This window comes from Asparagus officinalis, chromosome 3 (genome assembly GCF_001876935.1).
Source record: "Asparagus officinalis chromosome 3, Aspof.V1, whole genome shotgun sequence".
Taxonomy (NCBI): domain Eukaryota; kingdom Viridiplantae; phylum Streptophyta; class Magnoliopsida; order Asparagales; family Asparagaceae; genus Asparagus; species Asparagus officinalis.
The window spans coordinates 11,502,418-11,524,884 of record NC_033796.1 but is presented as its reverse complement, the minus strand read 5'-3'; the positions used below and the strand labels follow the sequence as shown (position 1 = coordinate 11,524,884).

General features: G+C 38.6%; 1 protein-coding gene across 1 annotated transcript; it reads right to left on the bottom strand.

Annotated features, from left to right (window-relative positions):
- LOC109832998 (protein tesmin/TSO1-like CXC 2) lies at positions 6,341-21,426 on the bottom strand. The gene is made up of 11 exons (XM_020400521.1): positions 21,094-21,426; positions 12,407-12,567; positions 11,610-12,325; positions 10,029-10,509; positions 9,869-9,943; positions 8,459-8,639; positions 8,282-8,377; positions 8,145-8,211; positions 7,158-7,311; positions 6,690-7,081; positions 6,341-6,599 (listed from the first exon to the last, which is right to left on the bottom strand). Exons 1-10 carry the CDS (start codon positions 21,148-21,150, stop codon positions 6,706-6,708), a joined length of 2,364 nt encoding a protein of 787 aa, XP_020256110.1. The 5' UTR covers positions 21,151-21,426; the 3' UTR covers positions 6,341-6,599; positions 6,690-6,705.

Sequence of the window (22,467 nt, the reverse complement as noted above, 5' to 3'; positions counted from 1 at the left end):
TCACTACAAAAACTTAGATCGGTAGTTTCTGTTCAGCAATCTTTTTCCTCTTTAGGTTGTGAGTCGTGTGAACTGGGTAAGCACCATCGTGCTACTTTTCAAAGTCGAGATGATAAACGTAGTAGCTTTGCTTTTGAGTTGGTTCATTCTGATGTCTGGGGTCCTTATCGTGTTCCCTTTATGCAAGATTTTCGATATTTTATTATCTTTGTTGATGATTTCTCTCGCATGACGTGGCTTTATCTGTTAAAAGAGAGGTCAGAGGTCTCGCACGTTATTGAACTCTTTTATAATGAAATAAAAACTCAGTTCTCTACTTCTGTTCGTATTCTTCGTACTGATAATGCTTTGGAATATATAAAAAGTGATGTTTTAAAATTTTGTGCTCTTAATGGCATTATTCATCAGACTTCTTGCTCTCACACTTCTCAACAAAATAGAGTTGCTGAGAGGAAGCATAGGCATATTCTAGATGTTGCTAGAACATTGATGATACATATGAATATTCCAAAGTATTTATGATCTGATGCTGTTCTCACTGTAAATTATTTGATTAATCGCATGCCTTCCTCTGTCCTTGATGGTTTAATACCATTCAATTGTCTTTATCGTGATAAAAAATAATTCTCTGTGATTCCCCGTGTCTTTGGTTCTACGTGTTTTGTTCAGGATTTAACTGCTGGTTTGGATAAGTTATCTTCTAGATCCATCAAATGTGTTTTTGTTGGATACTCTCGTACTCAAAAAGGATATAGGTGTTATCATCCGTCCACCAGGAAATATTTTGTGTTTGCTGATGTTACCTTTTTTGAGTATGTCCCCTATTTTTCACATGGTTCCACTACTATTTACTATCCACAGGTATCACTACCTTCTTCTGCTCCTACTACTATTCTATTACCTGTTCCTGTAGCTCCTGCACCGAAGCCTCTACTGACATACTCTCACCATTCAAAAGTCTCCAGCTGTCGGTCCATCTCATGTTGAGACCTTTATTCCTTCTGACTTGGATATCCCTATTGCTCTTCGAAAAGGTAAACGGTCTTGCCCGAAATATCCTATATCTCTTTTTGTCTCTTATGACCGTCTCAACCCATCTTTTCGTCAGTTTGCTTTGTCCTTGTCCACTGTATCTATACCCAGGTCACATGAGGAAGCTATGTTAGTACCAGCTTGGAAGCAGGTTATGGATGAGGAAATGAATGCACTACTTTCTAGAGGGACTTGGGACTTGGTTTCTCTTCCTACTGGAACGACTGTGGTTGGTTGCAGATGGGTGTATACCCTGAAATATCGCCCCGATGGGTCTGTTGGCCGTTATAAAGCTCGCCTGATTGCTAAAGATTATACCCAAACATGACATCGACTATTTTGAAATCTTTTCTCCCGTTGCTCGTCTCAACTCCATCAGAATTCTTTTCTCTCTGGCTATTAATATGGATTGGGCGCTTTTCTCCCGTTGCTCGTCTCAACTCCATCAGAATTCTTTTCTCTCTGGCTATTAATATGGATTGGGCGATGCACCAACTCCATCAGAATTCTTTTCTCTCTGGCTATTAATATGGATTGGGCGATGCACCAACTAGATGTGAAGAATTCTTTATAGTGATTTGGACGAGGAAGTTTAAATGGAGCAACCTCTTGGGTATGTTGCTCAGGGGGAGAATATTATCTGCAGGCTGAGAAAGGCCATCTATAGGTTAAAAAGCAGAGTCCTCGAGCTTGGTTTGATAAGTTCAGCAATGTTATTTCTAATGTTGGTTTCCAACGCTGTCAGTCTGATCATTCTATTTTTCTTCGACGCACAACAACTGGTTTGGTTATTTTAGCCGTATATGTTAATGATATTCTGCTGACTGAGAGTGACTCTGTTGTCTTAGCTGAGACCAAGGAGTATCTAAACCGTCATTTTGTCACTAAGGATATGAGAAAGCCAAAGTATTTTCTTAGGATTGAAGTTGCATATCAAAAGCATGACATGTTGTTGTCCTAAAGGAAGTATGTGTTAGATTTACTAAAAGAAGCATGTCTCTTGGAATACAAACCTGCAAGCACTCCAATGGAGGCAAATGTTGATTTATGACTTGATGATACCTCTCTACTAGATGATGTTGGACGATATAGGAGACTAATTGGGAAGCTAATATATTTGATAGTTACCAGACCTGATATTACTTTTACAGTAGGTGTACTGAGCATGTTTATGCACAAACCTAGAGAAGTTCATTGGACAACAGCTCTGAAGATTTTGGCATATATCAAGAGTTGTCTTGGCAAGGGATTGTTATATAAGAAGCATAGGCATACTCATATAAGAAGCATAGGCATACTCATATTTTGGCTTTCTCTGATGCTGGCTACGCTGGAGACATGAGAGACCGAAAGTTAACCTCAAGATTTTGTACTTTTGTTGGAGGTAATCTTGTGACTTGGAGAAGCAAAAAATAAGATGTAGTATCATGATCTAGTGCAGAGGTTAAATATAGAGCAATTGCTCACACTGCTTGTGAGATGATGTGGCTATGGAAGATTATGACAGAGCTTAGTTTTGTTCAGCCTGGACCTATACCAATGAATTGTGACAACCAGTCTGCCATTTATGTTGCACAGAATCATGTGTTTCATGAGAGGACAAAACATATTAAAGTTGAGAATAATTTTGTCAGAGATGCTTGGGAGAAGAAGATAGTATCTCTCATATTCACTCCGTCCTCACAGCAACTTAATTTTGTCAGAGATGCTTGGGAGAAGAAGATAGTATCTCTCATATTCACTCCGTCCTCACAGCAACTTGCTGATATTCTGGGAGAAGAAGATAGTATCTCTCATATTCACTCCGTCCTCACAGCAACTTGCTGATATTCTTACCAAGACTACTTCTTTAAATGTGTTATCTACTATATGTGACAAGCTGGGTATGATAAATATCTATGCTCTAGCTTGAGGGGGAGTGTTAAATTAAGTATTGGGTTAATAAGCTGTTACCCGTTAACCTTAACCCTATTTATATGACTATATATATCTCTCTTGTTATCTCAATAAACAACAATTAGGGTTTTCTCTATTCTTTACATGATAAATAACCAAGACAAACCCAACTTGGATTCGTGCAAAACAAGAATCCAGATCAGCCCAGGAAACCCGATTCGGTCGACTGATATTCCCTCCATCGGTCGACCGATCGGCCCCTCTCGGTTGACCGACACGGTCGACAAGTGTGTCGGTCGACCAATCAGAACGCCTAATTCTCGACTTGTAGCGTGCATGCTTTGGTCGGCTGGGCATGGTTGTTCGGTCGGTCGACATAGCTTCATCGGTCGACCGGTGCTAGCTCGTCGGTTGACCGGCAAGAGCTGCTTCGTTAGTTTCCTGATTTTTATCGTTTTCCTGCTTTTGACCGTTTTCGTCGCTACCGACGACTTTGCTCACGCTTCTATTCTCAGGCTACCATGAGAATCATCTATCCTCAAGCTCTCATGAGGATCGCTAAGTTCTCGAAGCAGAAAAGATACACATGTATCATGGTTCTCCCTTTAGGAACTTAAAGTCTCATTCAAGTTATAGAACTTCAGCTAAAGAAACTCTCGAACTCCTCCTTCTTTGTTGAGCCACTTGATCTTGCTAGGAACCTGACCTTGATATCCAACCAGAAACGACTCATTCGTCTCTCGTCTCGTCGTAGTCATCTTTCGCTCTAAAATCAATCCTCTTTCAGTAGCTCCTCATAAGGCCTAATAAACAACGAGACAAACTTCTTGTTTGTATTCACTAGCTTTTTCGTCCGGGTCACCGTCACCAAGTATGTCACCTTCGGAATAGACGCCGAACAAAATATGAAATTCTCACCGTCTTTGGTGAATGTATACTTCTGAGCCCATCTTTCGTAGATTACGTATCTATCCCATAAATACGGATTGTCCAGTATAACCTGACAAACATCCAATAGATTTACATCACATGTGACCTCATCAATATACGATTCGTGGAGTGCAAATCTAAAGTGCATTGATTAACTACACTCAGCCCCGCCTCCTTCTGAATCCTTCCAAATGGATAGGGCTTTAAATGCTTGACCGTCTTCAGACCCAGCTTCTGAACCAAGGCCTCGAATATCAAATTCTTCTCGCTGTCTGAATCAACTATGGCATGTATCAAACTGGTCTTCACTTGTAACTTAAGAACAAAGAACTGCTCTCTAGGGTCTTCGTCTTCCTTCGCGGCCTGCTTCCTTATCATAAAGTTGAGACTGCTGTTGGGCTCCGTCATCTTTGGGACTTTTTTCGGACCTTGTGCTATCATGTATGTCTTTTTCTCCTCCTTTTTCTCCTCCTTTTTCTTTAACTCATTTGGTTTAAGATGAGGATACTTCTCCCATCACCGATCAGCGACATGTCCTGTCTTCTCGCAATGACTACAAATCAATTCTATTTTTTCTGGATCATCCTTCTTCTTTTCCTCGGGTTAGGAACCACTAGACTCACCTCCAATTTGCTTGGCATCTCCCTTTGTCTCGTTGCTCTTCTTCTGCTTGCCTTCAATGACAATAGACTTCACGCTCGCCTCCGTAATCGACTCAACCGTGAATAGCTTCATCAGTTCATCTCCTTCCGGATGTATTCGTTTAAACCCGTCATATACTTCATAAAAACAGAGTACTCCTCTGCCGCAATGTTGAGGACCCTCGCTTGCTGCTGAAACTCTGTAGTGTATTTTTGAACAGATGATTGAATCTTTGAAGCAAGCCGTACCACTTGTACAAACGCTCTTCAAAGAATCCTACCAGGTAGAATTGTTTCCTTAGTAGATCCTTGAACCCGCTCCACGATACAGATTTCTTTTCCTGTTTGCAGTAGGATTTTCACCACGTCAACGCGTGCCCAGAAAGCTTCAATGTCGCAAAAATAATCTTCTCCTTTGACGAATAACCATAAAGAGTGAAATAGATCTCCATACGTTCGATCTAATCATCAAGCTTCTCAACGTTGACACTCCCATCATAAACAAAAATCTCAACTCTGAAATCAATCTTTAAATTCTGGTAAAAACTCTTACCCCCTTGATGTGGAACAGTTTTGACGATCTCGACCTCCTCGTCAGAATCTGAATTCTCATTGTCTCCATCGGATTCTACAGGTCGCCTGTTTCACCCCCAACGAAGGTTCAACCTTTTTGTCGCCTCTGTGGATGAGATCGACGAGCTTCGTGAGCGTCGAACTGATGGTCTCGATCTGTTTCTCCATCGTGTCAAGTTTGGATGAATTGTCGTTTTCAGCCATCTTCTTCTTCTTACTTGACTTCTGGACTTCTTTCAAAGAAACAAGAATCTCGCATAACTTCTTGTATTGCGATCGAGTAAGGACTATACGCAGGATACCCCTTCACAGGATCTGAATTTGCTCTGATACCAACTTGATACGAGTCGTCGAGCGAGCACCTTTGATCGCGGAATTATCAAATATAGGTTTGAGAAGAAAATAATAAAACACACAAAACAATTCAATTGGCGAAGAAAAATACATTTTCTAGATTATGAAGAATAAAGTATTATAAAATCTCTCTCACAATCTCTCTAGAATAAAGAACTTCACTATCCTCTTTAAACTCTAATCTGATGTTTAGAAACCCTAAACAATCTCTATTTATATCTTAAACAACGTGGTTGGTAAAATGGTAAATAACCAAGAACCAAGACAAACCCAACTTGGATTCGTACAAAATAGGAGTCCAGATCAACCCAGAAAACCCGATTCGGTCGACCGACATTCCCTCCATTGGTCGACCAGTCGGCCCCTCTCGGTCGACCGACAAGTGTGTCGGTCGACCGACAAGAATGCCTAATTCTCGACCTGTAGCGTGCATGCTTCGGTCGATTGGGAATGGTTGTTTGGTCGACAGACATAGCTTCATCAGTCAACCGGTACTAGCTCGTCGGTCGACCGACCAGAGCTGTTTCGCTAGCTTCCTGATTTTCATTGTTTTCCTGCTTTTGACCGTTTTCGTCGCTACCGATGACTCCGTCCACGCTTCTATTTACAAGCTACCATGAGAATCATCTATCATCAAGCTCCTATGAAGATCGCTAAGCTCCCGAAACAGAGAAGATACACCCGTATCAGATGTAGCACTAGTTATTCCATGAAATCGATAGATTCTTTTTATGCTGAGAATTTTAAGACACTAAACATTGATATAGTGAAATAAAATCAAGCACACACCAATTCTGGACTAGTCCCAAGTCCAAGTAGATGAACAAGCCAATTCTATTTTCTTTTATAAAATTTTCATGTATCCATAGAAAACCACGCCAAAAGAATTCTCAAATGAAGCTGAGAGAAAAAGATGGGAAAACTCAAAGAGATGGGCCACTCCTTTAAAATTCTATAGTTGGTGAACAGTACATGTGTACATAGATACATAAAAAAGACATAAAAGTGCTACTCATTAATCTACATTATACATAGTAACATACCTCAATAGCAATAACTAACACGGACAGTTCATTAACACTTCATATAATAGTAGCCAATCTTCTTAGCTTGGCCAAACATGATTAATTATTTTTCCTTCAGCAGCATCAAGGTCATTCAGCTCCAAATCATCTGGATAAGTATTAAATGTAAGATGCAAAAAAAAATTAAATGAACAAAAAAGATTAATATAAATTAATCTACCACGCTCTTAAATAATACCTTAATTCAACACGGACTAACTAAGAGGATCACTTGAATAGCTTGCTGGGTGTTCATTAGACACATCTCCATTGAGAGATGGAAAAGAAGGAATTGATTTTAGTATCAGTTTCCTTCCTCCTTTACGGTTTGGAGATATTCCAAGTGCACCATGTGGAGGAGAAACCCTCTTCCCGTTTGGAGATATAATCTTCACACTGTTGTTAGGAGATGCATCACATCTGAGGATCTCAGGAGTATCATCATTTGCAAGGGAATTAGAATGATCCACAGTTTTTGGTTTGGAGAGAAACTCGCATCTTCTGAGAGTCTGTGATGTTGGATAGCAGGCGGAAAGTGCAGAAGACCGCGGTGGCTTCCCACTTGAAGGAAAAGGAGGTTTGACAAAGGGTCTGTAGAGAAAAAAAAATTGGGCTTTAGAACCATGCAGAACAAGCGATAAGAGCAATAAGCTCTGAAGTGTCCAACCTGCAAGTTTCAAAAGATGGTGTAATTGGCAATATGCTTTCTGGTGAATAATGTTCATTCTTTTGAGCAATATCATTCTGTTGACCATCTTGCTGTTCGTCCTGTTGCTTCTCAGAAACATCCATTATGTCTTCCGCATGAACAGCTTCAGCGCCTACTTAGGCAAATTATGCACCAATCACCACCACATATAAGACAGAAGACGATAACCAAACAGGTATAAGGTACTAAGCAACATGATATGGAAAAAACAGAACATCAATTTGAATATAAAAGATATATTCCAATTCTTATTAATTTTATTTGCACCAAACAGAAGGGGCAAAATTTTGCCTATAGCATCCAAAAAAACCAAGCAACTACAAGCTACTTATGGGAAAAGAACTGCAGTAGGAGTCTAAGGGCATTCTAACGATTCACAAAATAAACAAGCCATTTGAATAAGAGGCACACTTTTCAAGGAAATTATCCAGAACCGTCCTCATAAACTCCTCCACTAACAACTCTGTAGTAGCTGACACAATGCATAAAATTTCACACACCCCTAGAAAGCTACGGATATTAAATAAGACGACACGGTCTAAATTGAAAGTCCTCCTCTGCATGGACATGCTTCTGTACAAGCAAAGACTACAAACCAGTGCCCCTATTTAAAATCTATCTAAAAAAGTTCAAATTCACATATTAAAGATCATGTGCCACACAACCCCAAGTTCAAAAGAAAAGGTTGGTGCAGAAGAGTTACCACCAGTTTGAAAAAACATAAGTGGGGAAGTATAGGGACAATTAGAGAGAGAGAGAGAGAGAGAGAGAGAGAGAGAGAGAGATTTCGTAATTATGTATATTTGGTGAAGAATAAACAAAGAAATTTGCAAGTCAATCACTCAAAAGGACAAATAGTGAACTAGGAATTGGTCAAGGAAAGTAATACATGTACCATTAATGATCTAATTCAGAAAAGGAAATATAACCAAAAGAAGTACTGACCATCTTTTCGTCCAAATGCATTTTTACATCCCTCACACCTGCAGCTTGCAGAGCATCCAACACCACCCTTCAAAGAAAGCACAGCATAAAAATCAGATCAAAACAATAAAAAGAAGTTAATGGGCCAAGAAATAAACCTGGAAACATTCGCAATATTTCTTTAGGCAACTTGATTTCTTGCAATTACATCCTCTTTTATGTCTGGCTGAAGCAGGAGTCTTGTTGGTTTCTTCCTGAAGGATAATTAAAGGACCCAATCCCTGAGCAACTGATAAATAATGTGATAAAAAGTGGTTATCAGCTGCAATACTCACCGCCATATCTTGAACAGGTTTAGAAGCTCGAATTACTTTGGGAGCAAATGCAAGTGGATTACGAGATTCTATTTGCTTGCGAGTAGCCAGAACAGTTTCTTCATGAATTGGTTTGTTGAAACATCCTTGGCAGGAGCAAGGCTCAACACAGTAGATTCCAGCAGCAAAACACTCACAGTAACTGCAAAGGACATCAGCAATCAGCATGATGCCATGATATGATTAGCAGGAAATCAAATAGCAAAAGAACTTTATACATTCTCCATGCGGGTCCTGGCAATGGATCAAGCAACTGAAAAAATAGAAAGGTACGGTCTGGAAGAACCAAGTTGACTCACATGAAGAGATCGAGAGGACAGAAGGGAGGTAGGACTGTGACATGCAGTGTAAGGAGAAAATTAGCTGGTGTCTGATTTTAGATAGGGTTTATCATGTATTCAAGTCATTGTAGTAGTTGCTGATATTAAAAGAGGAAGCCAGAAGTAAAACTTCAAAGGACTCAAGGAAATCATTCCATGGCAAAAGGCTATGAACAACCTACAACACAGTGCTTCATCTACAAAGATATTGGGCAAAAGCCACGGACTTTCCTCAGAGGAAGGGACAAATGAGGACAAATTATGAAATTTGAAAATAAACTTGAGTTGAAACTTGATGAAATAACTCAAGAATCCAAAACAAAAGAAGGTAGAAGTCATATTTAACACATAAAGTGGACTAACACATAATGGTTCAAGATGTCAATGTTCACATAAAGAAAAGCAGGATCTCCAAATTACTTTGCCCTTCAGCTCAGGAAGATCAATCTTGACATTTTTTTGAGAGATGAGCATCACCATTGAAAAGGATAGAGAAACAGAATAAAGGTCCCTCAAGGATGGCATTAAGAAGTTGGAACAACCTGGAAGATATCAGTTTAAACTATTGAAGAGGAATTTCCACTAATGTCTGTCAAATGTAGAAATAAGGTTACCTAGTTCTGCCCCCCATTTTTCTTCACGTGGATGGCGATGGAACTGATAACATGAATAGAGGGGTCAAGACCTCTTAAAAGGCTTGCATTGTTCACTATTGCCAAATACAATTAAATTTGCATTTATTATCTTATTCTCAAATAGTGTTTTCCATTCAATCATCATATTGAAAGAATTACATAAATCTGACAAGTATTTCCTGAGCTACAAGGTATAAGACTTGAAATTTGTTCAATAGTTGCAGCCAAACAACTTGAAAAGTTATTGGACCCATGGAAAAAAAAAACCCAGCTACTCTTGATATGTATTTGAAGGAGTATTTTTGTCCCATTATTCTATTTTTCCTTGGAACAAGGAAGATGGAGCTCTCCTGAAATTTTAACACAGTTGTACCAAATGTATTCTCAGAAATATGATTACGTTAAAAGAACCTTACAGCTTTAAACATTTTGACTTTTTACAGTTGCAGCGCTTGCAACCCTCACTTTCACCGCCATTTTCTGATTTCCGCCTGCATATAATGACACATAGAGATGCTATGTTAATTATCTAATGCTGAAGAGTAAGAAGTCGAGAAGTCAGATTGAGTATCTTACTTTTTCTTCTTGGGACTGCCCTGCATTAAATTTTCGCCATCAGCCGGAGCTTCGGAAGCATCATCGTGTGTGACTTCAAGGCCTGGAACTCCACTACCAGTGGGATGTTCATCTTTTATAACATCCAGTGACTTGTTCACAGACTTCTGCACAGCTGTTATTGGAGGGAACGGGCTAGTAGAGCATGGCATACTGATAAAACGTTTACCAAAAGCAAGAGTTTCCTTAGTGACCATTCTATCACTTGGTGTTGTGGCAAGAGTGTTTAAATGCAAACCGATACCGGGCAATACACGTTGTGATGAACTACTTTCTGGCTTCGATAAAATTGATAGTTTATCGTCTAAAGTAAATTTTCTGCTGGATAGCGATGATACTGAAGGATGGAGTTTAGAGTTGTTGTTTGAGTTCTTTGTAGAACCTCCAGCTAACTCAAAAGTCAGACAACGCCTTCTCATTCCACGTTGTTGATGAGAATCAATTTCTGAGTAAATAGTGGTAGAGGCAATATATGTGCTAATTACTAAATCATTATGAGGGAAAAAAACTAGTTCTATTTAGATGTCAAGAAGTGTTATTCGGGATGTCAATTATCACAAGAAAGCCGTTTAATCCAAAAACTTAAGTTCTTTGGATTGTGGACTTTTACAAATGAATACCAATCAAAGTTTAACATTCATGGACATTTGGGCCGTGCCAAAAGACCTCTAGCACATACTTTGCTTTCATCCAAGTGCTCTATTGTGAGGGTTGGACACAACTTCTATGCAAAAGCAAAAGCCATCGGATTGTAATATAAGAATGGTACCAAGTAACTTTCTCAGCAAGAGATGAAGAGCAAGAGAGGGTATGTTTGTTTTAGGATAATCCTAGAATAAAGTGAGGAAAATAAAGTTTGAATATGCGCTTTTATGCCATGTGTTTCCTTGTGAACCCAGAAAATGAAACTTCCGACTTACAAAATCAAAGGCAACAATGGCAAGAGGCGACAGAAGCTCAATGTTCATGATAACTTACAGCTTCCATGTGCAAGTTGTGCATCATAATCATACCTTATTGTAAGATAACTAATCCCATTAGCTTAAGCTAATGGGTTAAGATGGCAACCACTAACCAAAGTGGATCGTATAATTTAGCCTGTTAGGAAAGGTGAATCACTAGGAAGCAGAAAAAACAGAAGTGCATAAATATTTCATCTTGCAACCATGAGGCTTTTACCCAGAGATCATCTGAAACCATGTACTCTCAATCACTTATCAATAAGTCAAAAGAAACAGAAAAATAAGAAAACAGAAGAAATAAGAAGGATAACTTCAGCAAAAAAATTATGCTGTAAACCCCTCAGAATCGTAGGCTGGCCAGGCGGAAAGTTCAATCCATGAAAAGGTTGAGTTTCTAGCATATGTTTGACCACCACCATAACCATCATATCATGTACTACACATTCTGGTCCCTAAATTCAATAAAAAAGATAAATATATACTTAGAGTATGTTACCATTTCAGACACTGAAGAGTCACGGAGACAGGTGCAATATATTATGAAGTAAACCACATGGTGTAGCCCCATAAATTTCAGTTACCTTGCAGTCTAAGGGGAAGCAACTGTCAGCTCCCTTTCCAGTTTCGTGATTTGGATCATTCAACAAAATTTGATTCTGAAAAGAGCCTGAAAGTATCTGGGGAGTGTGATCTGTTTCATTTTCCTCAATTAACTGTTCACTGAACCCTCCTGGAGGATACTGGGGAGCATTTTGAAGGTAAGGAACACTGCCATCTACAGGCTTCTGTGACGAAGTTAACGAATTAGCCTCACTATTGCAAGCCCCTGAATCAGTAGAGGAATCGAAAATCAGCAGATCATCAGCATCTACAGAAATTAAATTCTCCCAGTCACAAGCACCAATTTCTTCCTTATTTTGTGTGGTGTCTTTCATGAGCTCGATCTTTTTAGCAAATAAAAAAAGCTTCCTCTTTTCGGTACCATCGTCGACGACATGAGCTACTTGAACTGACGTCTGACCACTAACTAAATTAACTTCAGCTTTGTTGTCATAACAAAGTGTGGTATTATGGTTGGGACTACAAGTGTCATACAGAATTGATTGAGACAAGTTGCTAGGCTGGGTTGAACATTCCTCAGGAGGGTCAACAGCAGCTTCATTCAGTGAGCATATTGTACTGCAATTTTCTCGAGCAACAGCAGGGTTACTAGCATCTGATATACCTGGGCATAGGCTGCGTTCATCCAAATTATCAGAAGAATTCTCCAATTTTGACAAGTCCGAACAAGGATGCCTAAAGAAAAGAGAAAAAAAACTTTATCAGAAACTCTATAGTTAATAATCTCTAGAATATGAATTACAAACTGATATTTACTTTATCAAAAATCTAGATTCCTTTTGCGAATTGATATGTGGCGAAGCAAAGACCGAAGAAATTGATGCAAAACTCAAAGAATGGAACACTTGCACTCCATGTGCTGACTTTACAGGCTGGATAGGAGATAGATTATTGATGAAGTTGAAGATAGGTGAATCCTGCATCAAATAGTAAAATAGATCAAGTGGATTACACGAAACCGGTTTCACAATAATCATCAACCTAACAAATAGCAAGAGGCACTTTAAGACCATATGAAAGATGAAGCAACGTCCACACTTTTGCACATATTTATTGCCAGAATGCCAAAATATTATTCAACATCCACACTTCTGCAATTAAGTCCCAAGTTCAATTACTTAAGAGTTAACATTGACAAAATAGAACAGTCCATTGCAGAATGTTAAAGCATCATAGTCATGTTGTTCCCTGTGTTCAAGAATAGGTAAGCATCAAAGGATAAAATGTGTGATGGTTTTACATATCCAGATGATGTAGACATTTAATGATCAGCTTAATGTGCAACAAAAAAGAAAAATCTTTGTCAATCTATCAGGACTTATAAATTGGGGTTGTATTGATCCAATGATGAGAGAAAAAACCATATAAACTCAGCATGTGAAATTAGAACTGTAGATTATGAACTAATGGAAGTTATAATGAAAACAGCAAAATCGGAGAGTGAAAATGTAAAAGGGTGAAGAGTGAGTCAGATCAAGAACACAAGATGAAAGGACTCAAGAAGGGAAAATAAGTTAGCAATTCAGCAGATAAGAGAATATAAGGTTCATCTATAACCTGAAACCAATATTTGACTTGATGGCAAACAGTATGAAGCTGTGGAACACAGAAATTTTACTAAAAAATATATCTGCACTTGCACAAATAGATAACAAACCAGATGCCGGAGTTACACCAGAGAGATGGTATCTCAAAATCCAAGAAAACAATGTTCAATGGATAAGCTTGATCTTACACAGAAGAAATCCTTTCTCACATGAGCAAAGATTGGCTGATGAAATATTGCAAGGAGGGTTTTGTCAGAAAAATAGGGTGCTTCTACAGGGACCCAAAAATGAGACAGATAGGGGGGGTGGGACAGATAGGGGAGACAGGTGAGGTGTCCCCCTTAATTGCACAATGAGCTGGTCATGGCCAGCTCATTATGCAATTAATGGGGGACACCTCACCTGTCCCCCCTATCTGTCCCATTTTCGGGTCCGTGAGGCATATAAATAAAGGGCAAAAATGGAAAGCAATCCACTTAACATGTCTGGCAAAACAAAAAACAGGTTTAAATGCATAAATAATACACCTGTGATGCATCATAATAAAAACCATCACCCCAAATAAAAATCAAATAAAATTGGGAAAGACTCCTAATTCCTAAGAACCCGAGAAGCTAAAGTGATAAATGAACTCTGTGTACTGTTGGGACAAACCCGGGGCCTAATAGAGCAGGATCGCAGCAATAGTAGTGAAAATAGAGATAAAAATATGGACACACAGATTTACATGGTTCGACAGAAAATTACCTACATCCACGGACAATGATAGAAGAATCTAATATGAGGAGAAAACTCTGTAGTTATAATCTCTCTTTACAAGGAGATACTCTCACTCTCTATTTTTTTCTCTTCTATATGAGGAGTTGTTTCTGGGATGGGTTTTTCCTTAAGGATTTAGAACCTATTTATAGTGTTTGGAAAAACGCTATGCATAATAAAATATTAATATTTTGCTATGCAAATAATAATGATGGTGGGACCTACTCTCTCATTTCTCAAACTTTGTGGCTGGATGCCCTAGCTTTCGATGCTTTGATTGTTAGGCTCCTGACAATCTCCCACTTGAAGATTTGATTGAGTATCAATCATATCTTCACACCATTATTTCTATCTTGCAATCTTCATATTTTTTACGTCTCCGTCAGACCATAAGAGGATCGACACCAAATAAATTTGTCAGTACTGACTGCTTTTGTCAAAAAAATATGCTAGGTTGTCTTTGGTATGAATTTTCTGCATATCCATTATTTCTTCTTCCACTTTCTCACGAACGAAGTGGTACTGAACTTGAATGTGTTTGGTCTTTGAATAAAAGGCTGGATTTCTTGCCAAATGCAAAGCACTCTGAGTGTCACAAAATAAAGATATCTTCTATTGTTCATAGCCGAGTTCCTCCAGTATCATCTTCAACCACATTACTTCTTTACTGGCTTGTGTAGCTGCTACATATTATGCTTCTGTTGTTGAAGTAGCCATAACTGATTGCAGTTTTGAAACCCAGCTTATAGCTCCGCCAACAAGTACAAACACATAACATGTGATGGATTTGCTATTATAACGATCACCTGCATAATCAGAACCAACATATCCACTGATAATAAAATCAGATCCCCCATAACATAATGCAATATTTGAAGTTTCTTGAACATATCTTAAAACCCTCTTTACAACATTCCAATGCTCTTTACCAGAATTTTTTATGTATCGACTAACCACTCCCACTGCTTGTGCAATGTCTGGTCTTGTACAAATCATAGGAAACATTAAGCTTCCCATTGCTGATGCATACGACACTCGAGACATCTTCATCCTCTCTTCTTCACTGCTAGGGCTCATGCTGGAGGATAACTTAAAATTAATAGGAAGTGAGGTAGAAATTGACTTACAATCTTGCATGTAAAAGCGCCGTAAAATTTTCTTCAAATAGTTCTTCTGAGAAAGTCAAATCTTCCTATTAACTCTGTCTCGATAAATTTGCATCCCTAGAATTTTGTTTGTGGATCCTAAATCCTTTATTTTAATTTTTTCTAGCTAACTGAACTTTTAATTCTTTGATACGATCTTTGTTGGGGCCTGCAACCAATATGTCGTCAACATACAATAATAAAATAACAAAGTTATTTTTACCAAACCTCTTGAAATATGCACAAGGGTTTGAATTAATTCTATTGTATCCAAGACTCATGATGAATGAATCAAATCTCTTGTACCAACACCTCGGCATCTGCTTTAGACCGTACAGAGATTTATTCAATCTGCAAACCAAGTTCTCTTTTTTTTCTTCAAAACCTTCTGGTTGGAGTATGTAAATTTCTTCTTCAAGATCTTTATAAAGAAATATTGTTTTCACATCTAGTTACTCTAGATGTAAGTCAAATATAACGCTCATAGTCAATGCTATTCGGACTGTTGTAAGTCGAACTACAAGAGAAAATATTTTATTAAAATCAATACATTCTTTCTGAGCATATCCTTTTACCACTAATCTAGCACGATATCGCTCCACTTGATCATGGCCATTTCGCTTGATCTTGTAGACCCATTTGTTTCCAATGGTCTTTCTTCCTTGTGACAGTGACACAAGTTTTTCCAAGTCTTGTTCTTATGGAGAGCTTCAATTTCTTCTTGTATTGTTATCATCCACAAAGATGCATCTGTGTCATTCAACTTCATTAAAAGTTGATGGCTCTCCGTCTTCTGTTAGAAGACAGTATGTAACATTACTCTTCGTAATATACTCCGAGTGCCAAGTCGGTGGTCTTCTCTCACGAGTTGACCTTTGAGCTTATGGAGCCTCAAACTTGACTGGTTCTTGTACATCATGCTCCAGTGTTGCTTCAGAAGAATTCGGATCATCTTCTACATAAATAGCTACAGTCTCTGAGTCCTTCCTTGAGTTATTTTCTTTTTCACCACTTTGTAGTTAATTTTCTACGAAAATAACATCTTTGCTGATGATAACTTTGCGATCAGTAGGATCCCATAGGTGATACTCCTTTACTCCATCAGCATACCTCAAGAATATTTATTTTTTGGATTTTGAATCTAACTTTATAATTTCTTGGATATTGTACATTGCGTACACTGCACTTCTAAATATATAGAGGTTAGAATAATCAGCTGGCTTGTCAGTCCACATCTTCATCGGCGTCTTTAATTGTATTGTAGTTAATAGAGATCGATTTACCACATAACATGCGGTTTTTACTGCTTCCATCCAAAAGACTTTATCCAGATTTACAGTTACCAACATAGCTCTTATTCTTTCCAATAGAGTTTTGTTCATCCGCTCCGCCACTCTATTTTATTGAGGAGTATAAGCAGTGCTAAATTATCTTTTGATGCCTTCTTACTTGCAGAATGTTAGGAATTCACCGTCTGTATATTCTCCTTCATTATCTGACCTCAAGCACTTGATCTTCTCAGATTCAAGCTCGACTCGTGCTTTGTAGGCTTTAAAGACTGAGAACACATCCGGCTTCTTCTTGATAGGATACACCCAACATCTTCTGGAGTAGTCATTAATAAAGGACACAAAATACTTTTCTCCTCCCAAAGATATAACCGATGCTTGCCATACATCAGAATGAACCAGTTCCAGAATAGTCTTGCTTCTAGAACTTGATGTGTTGAACTTCAGCCGATGCTGCTTACTTGTAACACAATGCTCGCAGAATGGAAGAGCTACCGAATTAAGTCCAGGAAGTAGCTTCTGATCAGAGAGAATCTTCAAGTCTCGTTCTGACATGTGGCCTGGTTTGCGATGTCACATCATGGTTTTTTCTTCTCCACGGCTGGTTGATGCCACACATGAACCAGCTTCCTGCAGGGTTTCTCCTTTGAGCATATATAAATTTACAGTTATCTTTTCTTCTTTTATTACCACAAGCGTCCCTCTAACAATCTTCATGATCTTATTTTCTATATGGGTTTTGCATCCGAGCTCATCTAATTATCCCAAAGATAATAGATTCTTCTTCAAACCCTTCACATGTCGTACATCTTGAATGATGCGTATTGTACCATCAAATATTTTGATTTTGATAATGCCAATACTAAAAATCTCCAAGGCATGATCATTCCCCATGAATACAGATCCTCCTGAGATAGGTTTATATTTGTGAAATCATTCTCTCCGGGAGGTCATGTGCCAGGAGGCTGCTAAATCTAGAAGCCATACATCAGCAAACCTCATTCTGCCTTCATCAACAATGATTGCTCCACTGAATAGAATTTTACCATCGTCTGATGTGCTGACAACACATCCTTGAGATATTGATGACTCTGAAGACTTTTTACCTCCACTCTTCTTATTGTGTCAGCATTCTGATTTGACGTGCCCTCTTTTATCACAGTTGTAACATTTAATATTCTTCTTACTTCGTGATTTTGATCTACCATGGGTATGACTCCCACTGGAGCCACGTTCTGTTGATCTTCCCCTCGTCATCGTTAAGGCCTCCGTCTATTGCGAACTTGCCTGCCTGTCTTCTTTATTCTTACGTTGATTTTCTTCCTCCAGAACAGCGACTGCAACATCATCGAAAACTAGATTGTCTGTGAGAACGTTATTTGTGAGATTGATAATGAGCTGATCATACGAGTCAAGTAGACTCTGAAGTAGAAGTTATGCACGTTTATTCGCACCAACTGTATACCCCAACGTTATGAGTTGAGAGAACAGTGTGTTTAGGGTGTTGATGTGATCGGTCATCGATGTAGATTACGCCATTCTCAGAGTGTAAAGTCTCCTTTGTAAGAAGATTTTATTGTACAAGGATTTTGCCTGATATAGCTTTGTTAGAGTATCCTAGATCTCCTTTGCTATCTTCTTCTCTTTTATGCTTGACAACACTCCGTCTGCAAATACCAGATGGAGATTTACAATAGCAATTTCGTCCATCTCATTCCACTTCTTATCATCTCTGATGTCGGCCGGCCTTACACCGATGACCGCTAGATAATTATTTTTTCTCAAGATAGTCTTTATCTTTAACTTCCACAGAGAGAAATTACTCCCGTCGAATTTCTCGATCATAAACTTCGCCGCCATTGCTTCTACCACGAACAATAACTTCTTACTATTTCACGTAAATAGTAATTGTATTTATGAACAATAACCTTATCCGTGAATAGTATCGTATTTGTGAATAGTACCATATTTATGAATAATGTCGTACTCGTAAATAGTACATGTTACTTTCAAATGGTAAATGATAACCTAACTTATTTTCTGATGTGGAGGATCCACCTTTGGTGACAGCCACAGAGCATACGATAAGTAGATATATACAAACACCCTAAGTTGGCTCTAATACCACTTGTTGGGACAAACCCGGGACCCAATAGAGCAGGATCGCAGCAATAATAGTGAAAATATAGATAAAAAGATGGACACACAGATTTACGTGGTTCGACAAAAAATTACCTACGTTTATGAACAATGATAGAAGAATCCACTATGATGAGAAAACTCTAGAGTTACAATCTCTCTTTACAAGGAGATACTCTCTCTCTCTATTTTTTTCTCTCTCACTCTTCTATATAGGAGTTGTTTCCGGGATGAATTTTTTCTTAAGGATTTGAAGCCTATTTATAGTGTTTGGAAAAATACTATGCATAATAAAATATTATAATTTTACTATGAAAATAATAATAATGGTGGGGCCCACTCTCTCATTTCTCAAACTTTGTGGTTGGATGCCCAAGCTTTCGGTGCTTGGATTGTTAGGCGCCTGACAATCTCCCACTTAAAGATTTGATTGAGTATCAATCATATCTTCACACCATTCTTTCTATCAATCATATCTTCACACCATTCTTTTTATCTTGCAATCTTCATGTTGCTTTACGTCTCCGTCAGATCATAAGAGGATCGACACAAAATATATTTATCAGTACTGACTGCTTTTGTTAAAAAATCTGTTAGGTTGTCTTCGGTGTGAATTTTATGCATATCCATCGTTCCTTCTTTCGTTTTCTCACGAACGAAGTGGTACTGAACTCGAATGTGTTTGGTCTTTGAATGAAAGGCTGGATTTTTTGCCAAATACAAAGCATTCTGACACTCACAAAATAAAAATATCTTCTTTTGTTCATAGTCGAGTTCCTCCAGCACCATCTTTAACCACATAGCTTTTTTACTGGCTTGTGTAGCTGTTACATTTTCTGCTTCTGTTGTTGAAGTAGTCATAACTCACTGCAGTTTTGAAACACAGCTTATAGCTCCGCCAGCAAGTACAAACACATAACCTATGGTGGATTTGCTATTATCACGATCACCTGCATAATCAGAATCAACATATCCACTGACAATAAAATCAGATCTCTCATAATATATTGTCAGGCGCCTAATAATCCAAGCACCGAAAGCTTGGGCATCCAGTCGTAAAGTTTGAGAAATGAGAAAGTGGACCCCACCATCATTATTATTTGTATAGTAAAATATTAATATTTTATTATGCATAGTATTTTTCCAAATACTATAAATAGACTCTAAATCCTTAAGGAAAACTCGTCCCAGAAACAACTCCTCATGTTGAAAAGAGAGAAAAAAATAGAGAGAGAGTATCTCCTTGAAAAGAGAGATTGTAACTCCAGAGTTTTCTCCTTATAGTGGATTCTTCTATCCTTGCCCGTGGACGTAGGCAATTTTATACTGAACCACGTAAATCTATGTATCCATCTTTTTATCTCTATTTTCACTATTATTGCTGTGATCGTGCTCTATTGGGCCCCGGGTTTGTCCCAATATGTACCACACAAGCATATGCACTTGAACCATTAAGAAAATTACAATTAGACACATTATTCACGCTAACAAATAACAATCATGAGTTCCTATGCTACATAAGATCGACTTCACCTTATATCACAAACGAGTATAGAAAGGGAAAAAAACTCTATACAAATTTATCAGAAAACTTAACCGATGTTAAAAACTATCAGAAGATACTAACAACATAAATCATGTGACAGGGATAAATCTCATGACCTAATGTTTTTCTTCCCCTTAATTCCGGCCAAAGGGGTTAAAACCATCAAGATCTAGGAGATAATTACACGGAAAATAATTTGTGCAGAAATTGAGATTTTTAGACGATGCCATTAGAATAACACTCTCATTGATTATCCCATCTACAGCTAAAAAGTAAAGTAAGCAAAAACTCTAAACCCTAACAAACATACTTCTCAATAACCAGCACTTAAAACTAAGAACCACCGCTGGAATGCATTAAATTTAAGTTCAAATCCTTATAAGCCCTAATTATAGAACAAAACTTCAAATTTCCACATAAATCATCAAACAAAGTTAAAGAGAAAAAAATGAAAAAGAAAAAAAAATGAAAGAATCAAAATGACAATAGAGAAAGCTCTGATCAATTGATAACGAAGTCCAACCAAAACTACTTCTGATGAAGTAAATATTAATTACATCAAAAACCTACACCATTTTTTGAGAACAAGAATAGCATGTCAGTGTACTAAAAATCCAAAGACCTAAGAAACATGAGCTTAAAAAACTTAAAAAATTACCTCAAACCAACAATAAAATTAAAAAAAATCCACAGCTAGTAAACATCAAAAAACCAAAGTTTCACTCTCATGGTCAACTCCAATTCCTAGAATCTAAATGCGCAACGAAAAACCTCAACATTCCTTAAATCCTAGGAAAATGTCTCAGAAACTAAAACAAACCAGAAAAAACCGACACGATGCCGAAACATCTCAGATCGCACCAAAACCTTCGATTAACCGATAAACCTCACGAAACCTCCGATCCGTCCGAATCGGAGCCCGATCCTAGACCAAAACGCGATAAAAACATAAATATCCCAAATTACGTCGAAAGAATCACCAAAACCCCTAGAGAGAGAGGATTCAAAAGGATCTGACCTCGAACTTCGAGAGCGGCGGAGCCACTCCAATCTTGCTCCTCTCAGGCGTCGCCATCTCATACGAAAACCCTAAACCTAGGGCTCTCCCATCTCCTCCCTCTCTCTCCGTCTCCCCCCGATCCTATCGCTTTCTCTTTTTCTACTGTGGACTGTAGATTGATTTCAAGAAGCGCGAAGGGCGGGAATCGGCATTTTTCTCGTGACAATCACCTGACCCTACCTCTGTTTCCCCTCTTCACTCCACGTTGCAGTAAAGAAAAAGCAAAAGACGACGAAAATTTGTAAAAGGAAAATTTTTACGTAAATAATCCAGTGCCTACGCTCCGAGATTAGGTAAAAGCTTTTTTATAATTAGTCTGGGGCTCGGAGAACCGACGCTTTCGCGGTACGTTCACCGCCCTCGTCCATCATTTCCTTTTCTTTTCCTTTCACCATTTAACAATTGTGATTAATGTTAGATTTTAGGAAAATTTATCTAAGACCCCAAAAATGGGAACCTCGTATAACCTAGCCCCACATATTATTTCCCATGTTGTTTAGCCGCTAAAAACAATCCAATACGCGGCTCTGCCCCTAAAGTCCAAAACTATCCAAGTATTATACGTATTTCATTTGTTATCTCATATTTACCTCTCTTCGCACGGAAAAAACACCGACGAGAGAGGAAAGCTGGAGGTGAGGGATCGCATTAAGTGTAACGCGATGGTAAAATTGGAGAGAAAAAATCGGGATTTTCCTCCATTAATCCTCTCTCTTACCTTTTCATTATCTTATTTGTTGTTTTATTCTCTCATTTTAATGCCGACGGACATGTGCGAAGAACTACTTTATAATCACTGCTGTTCACTTCCTCGTCAATGAATCTCCACTGAAATTGGTGTTTTCGACCATTAATCTTTATGTATCCTAGATAGATTTTGGGAGAAATCTAGCGAAATTAGGGTTTTTAAAGGGTATCCTCCAAGGTTGTTGGGTGGGTGGGGTGGGCGGGGGAGTGGCGTAGCCAGAAATATTTTTTAATATTTTTTGCCCTGGGCGAAAAATAAAGGTGGTCGACGGTGAGGGACTTGAAGCGACGGAGGAGGGAGAGGAGCTCGATGAGGGAGAGGAGGGAGGCGCGAGAGAGGGAGGAGGGTTGGGGATTGTTGAGATGGATGTCCTGGAAGAGGAGGGAGAGGAGGTTGGATCTGCGGGAGAGGGAGGTGAAGTGACCGGAGAAGAAGGGAAGCGAGGGGAGGCGGGAGGGGGAGGTGAAGTGGGGCAGTTTCTTGCCCTGGGCAGCTGCCCAGGGCAAGACTGCCCTAGCTACGCCCCTGGGGGGGAGCAAACTGAGTTAGGCGAAGGCAGAGTGGGAATGTAATAGGGATAATGA

Coding starts and splice junctions, on each gene's coding strand:
- LOC109832998 (XM_020400521.1), bottom strand. CDS start 21,150: ATGGCGACGCCTGAGAGGAGCAAGATTGGAGTGGCTCCGCCGCTCTCG. Junction 8,640..9,868: donor AAGTCAAAATGTTTAAAGCT/GTAAGGTTCTTT, acceptor TGTCCTTTGCAG/TTACTGTGAGTGTTTTGCTG. Junction 8,378..8,458: donor AACCTGTTCAAGATATGGCG/GTGAGTATTGCA, acceptor ATTATCCTTCAG/GAAGAAACCAACAAGACTCC.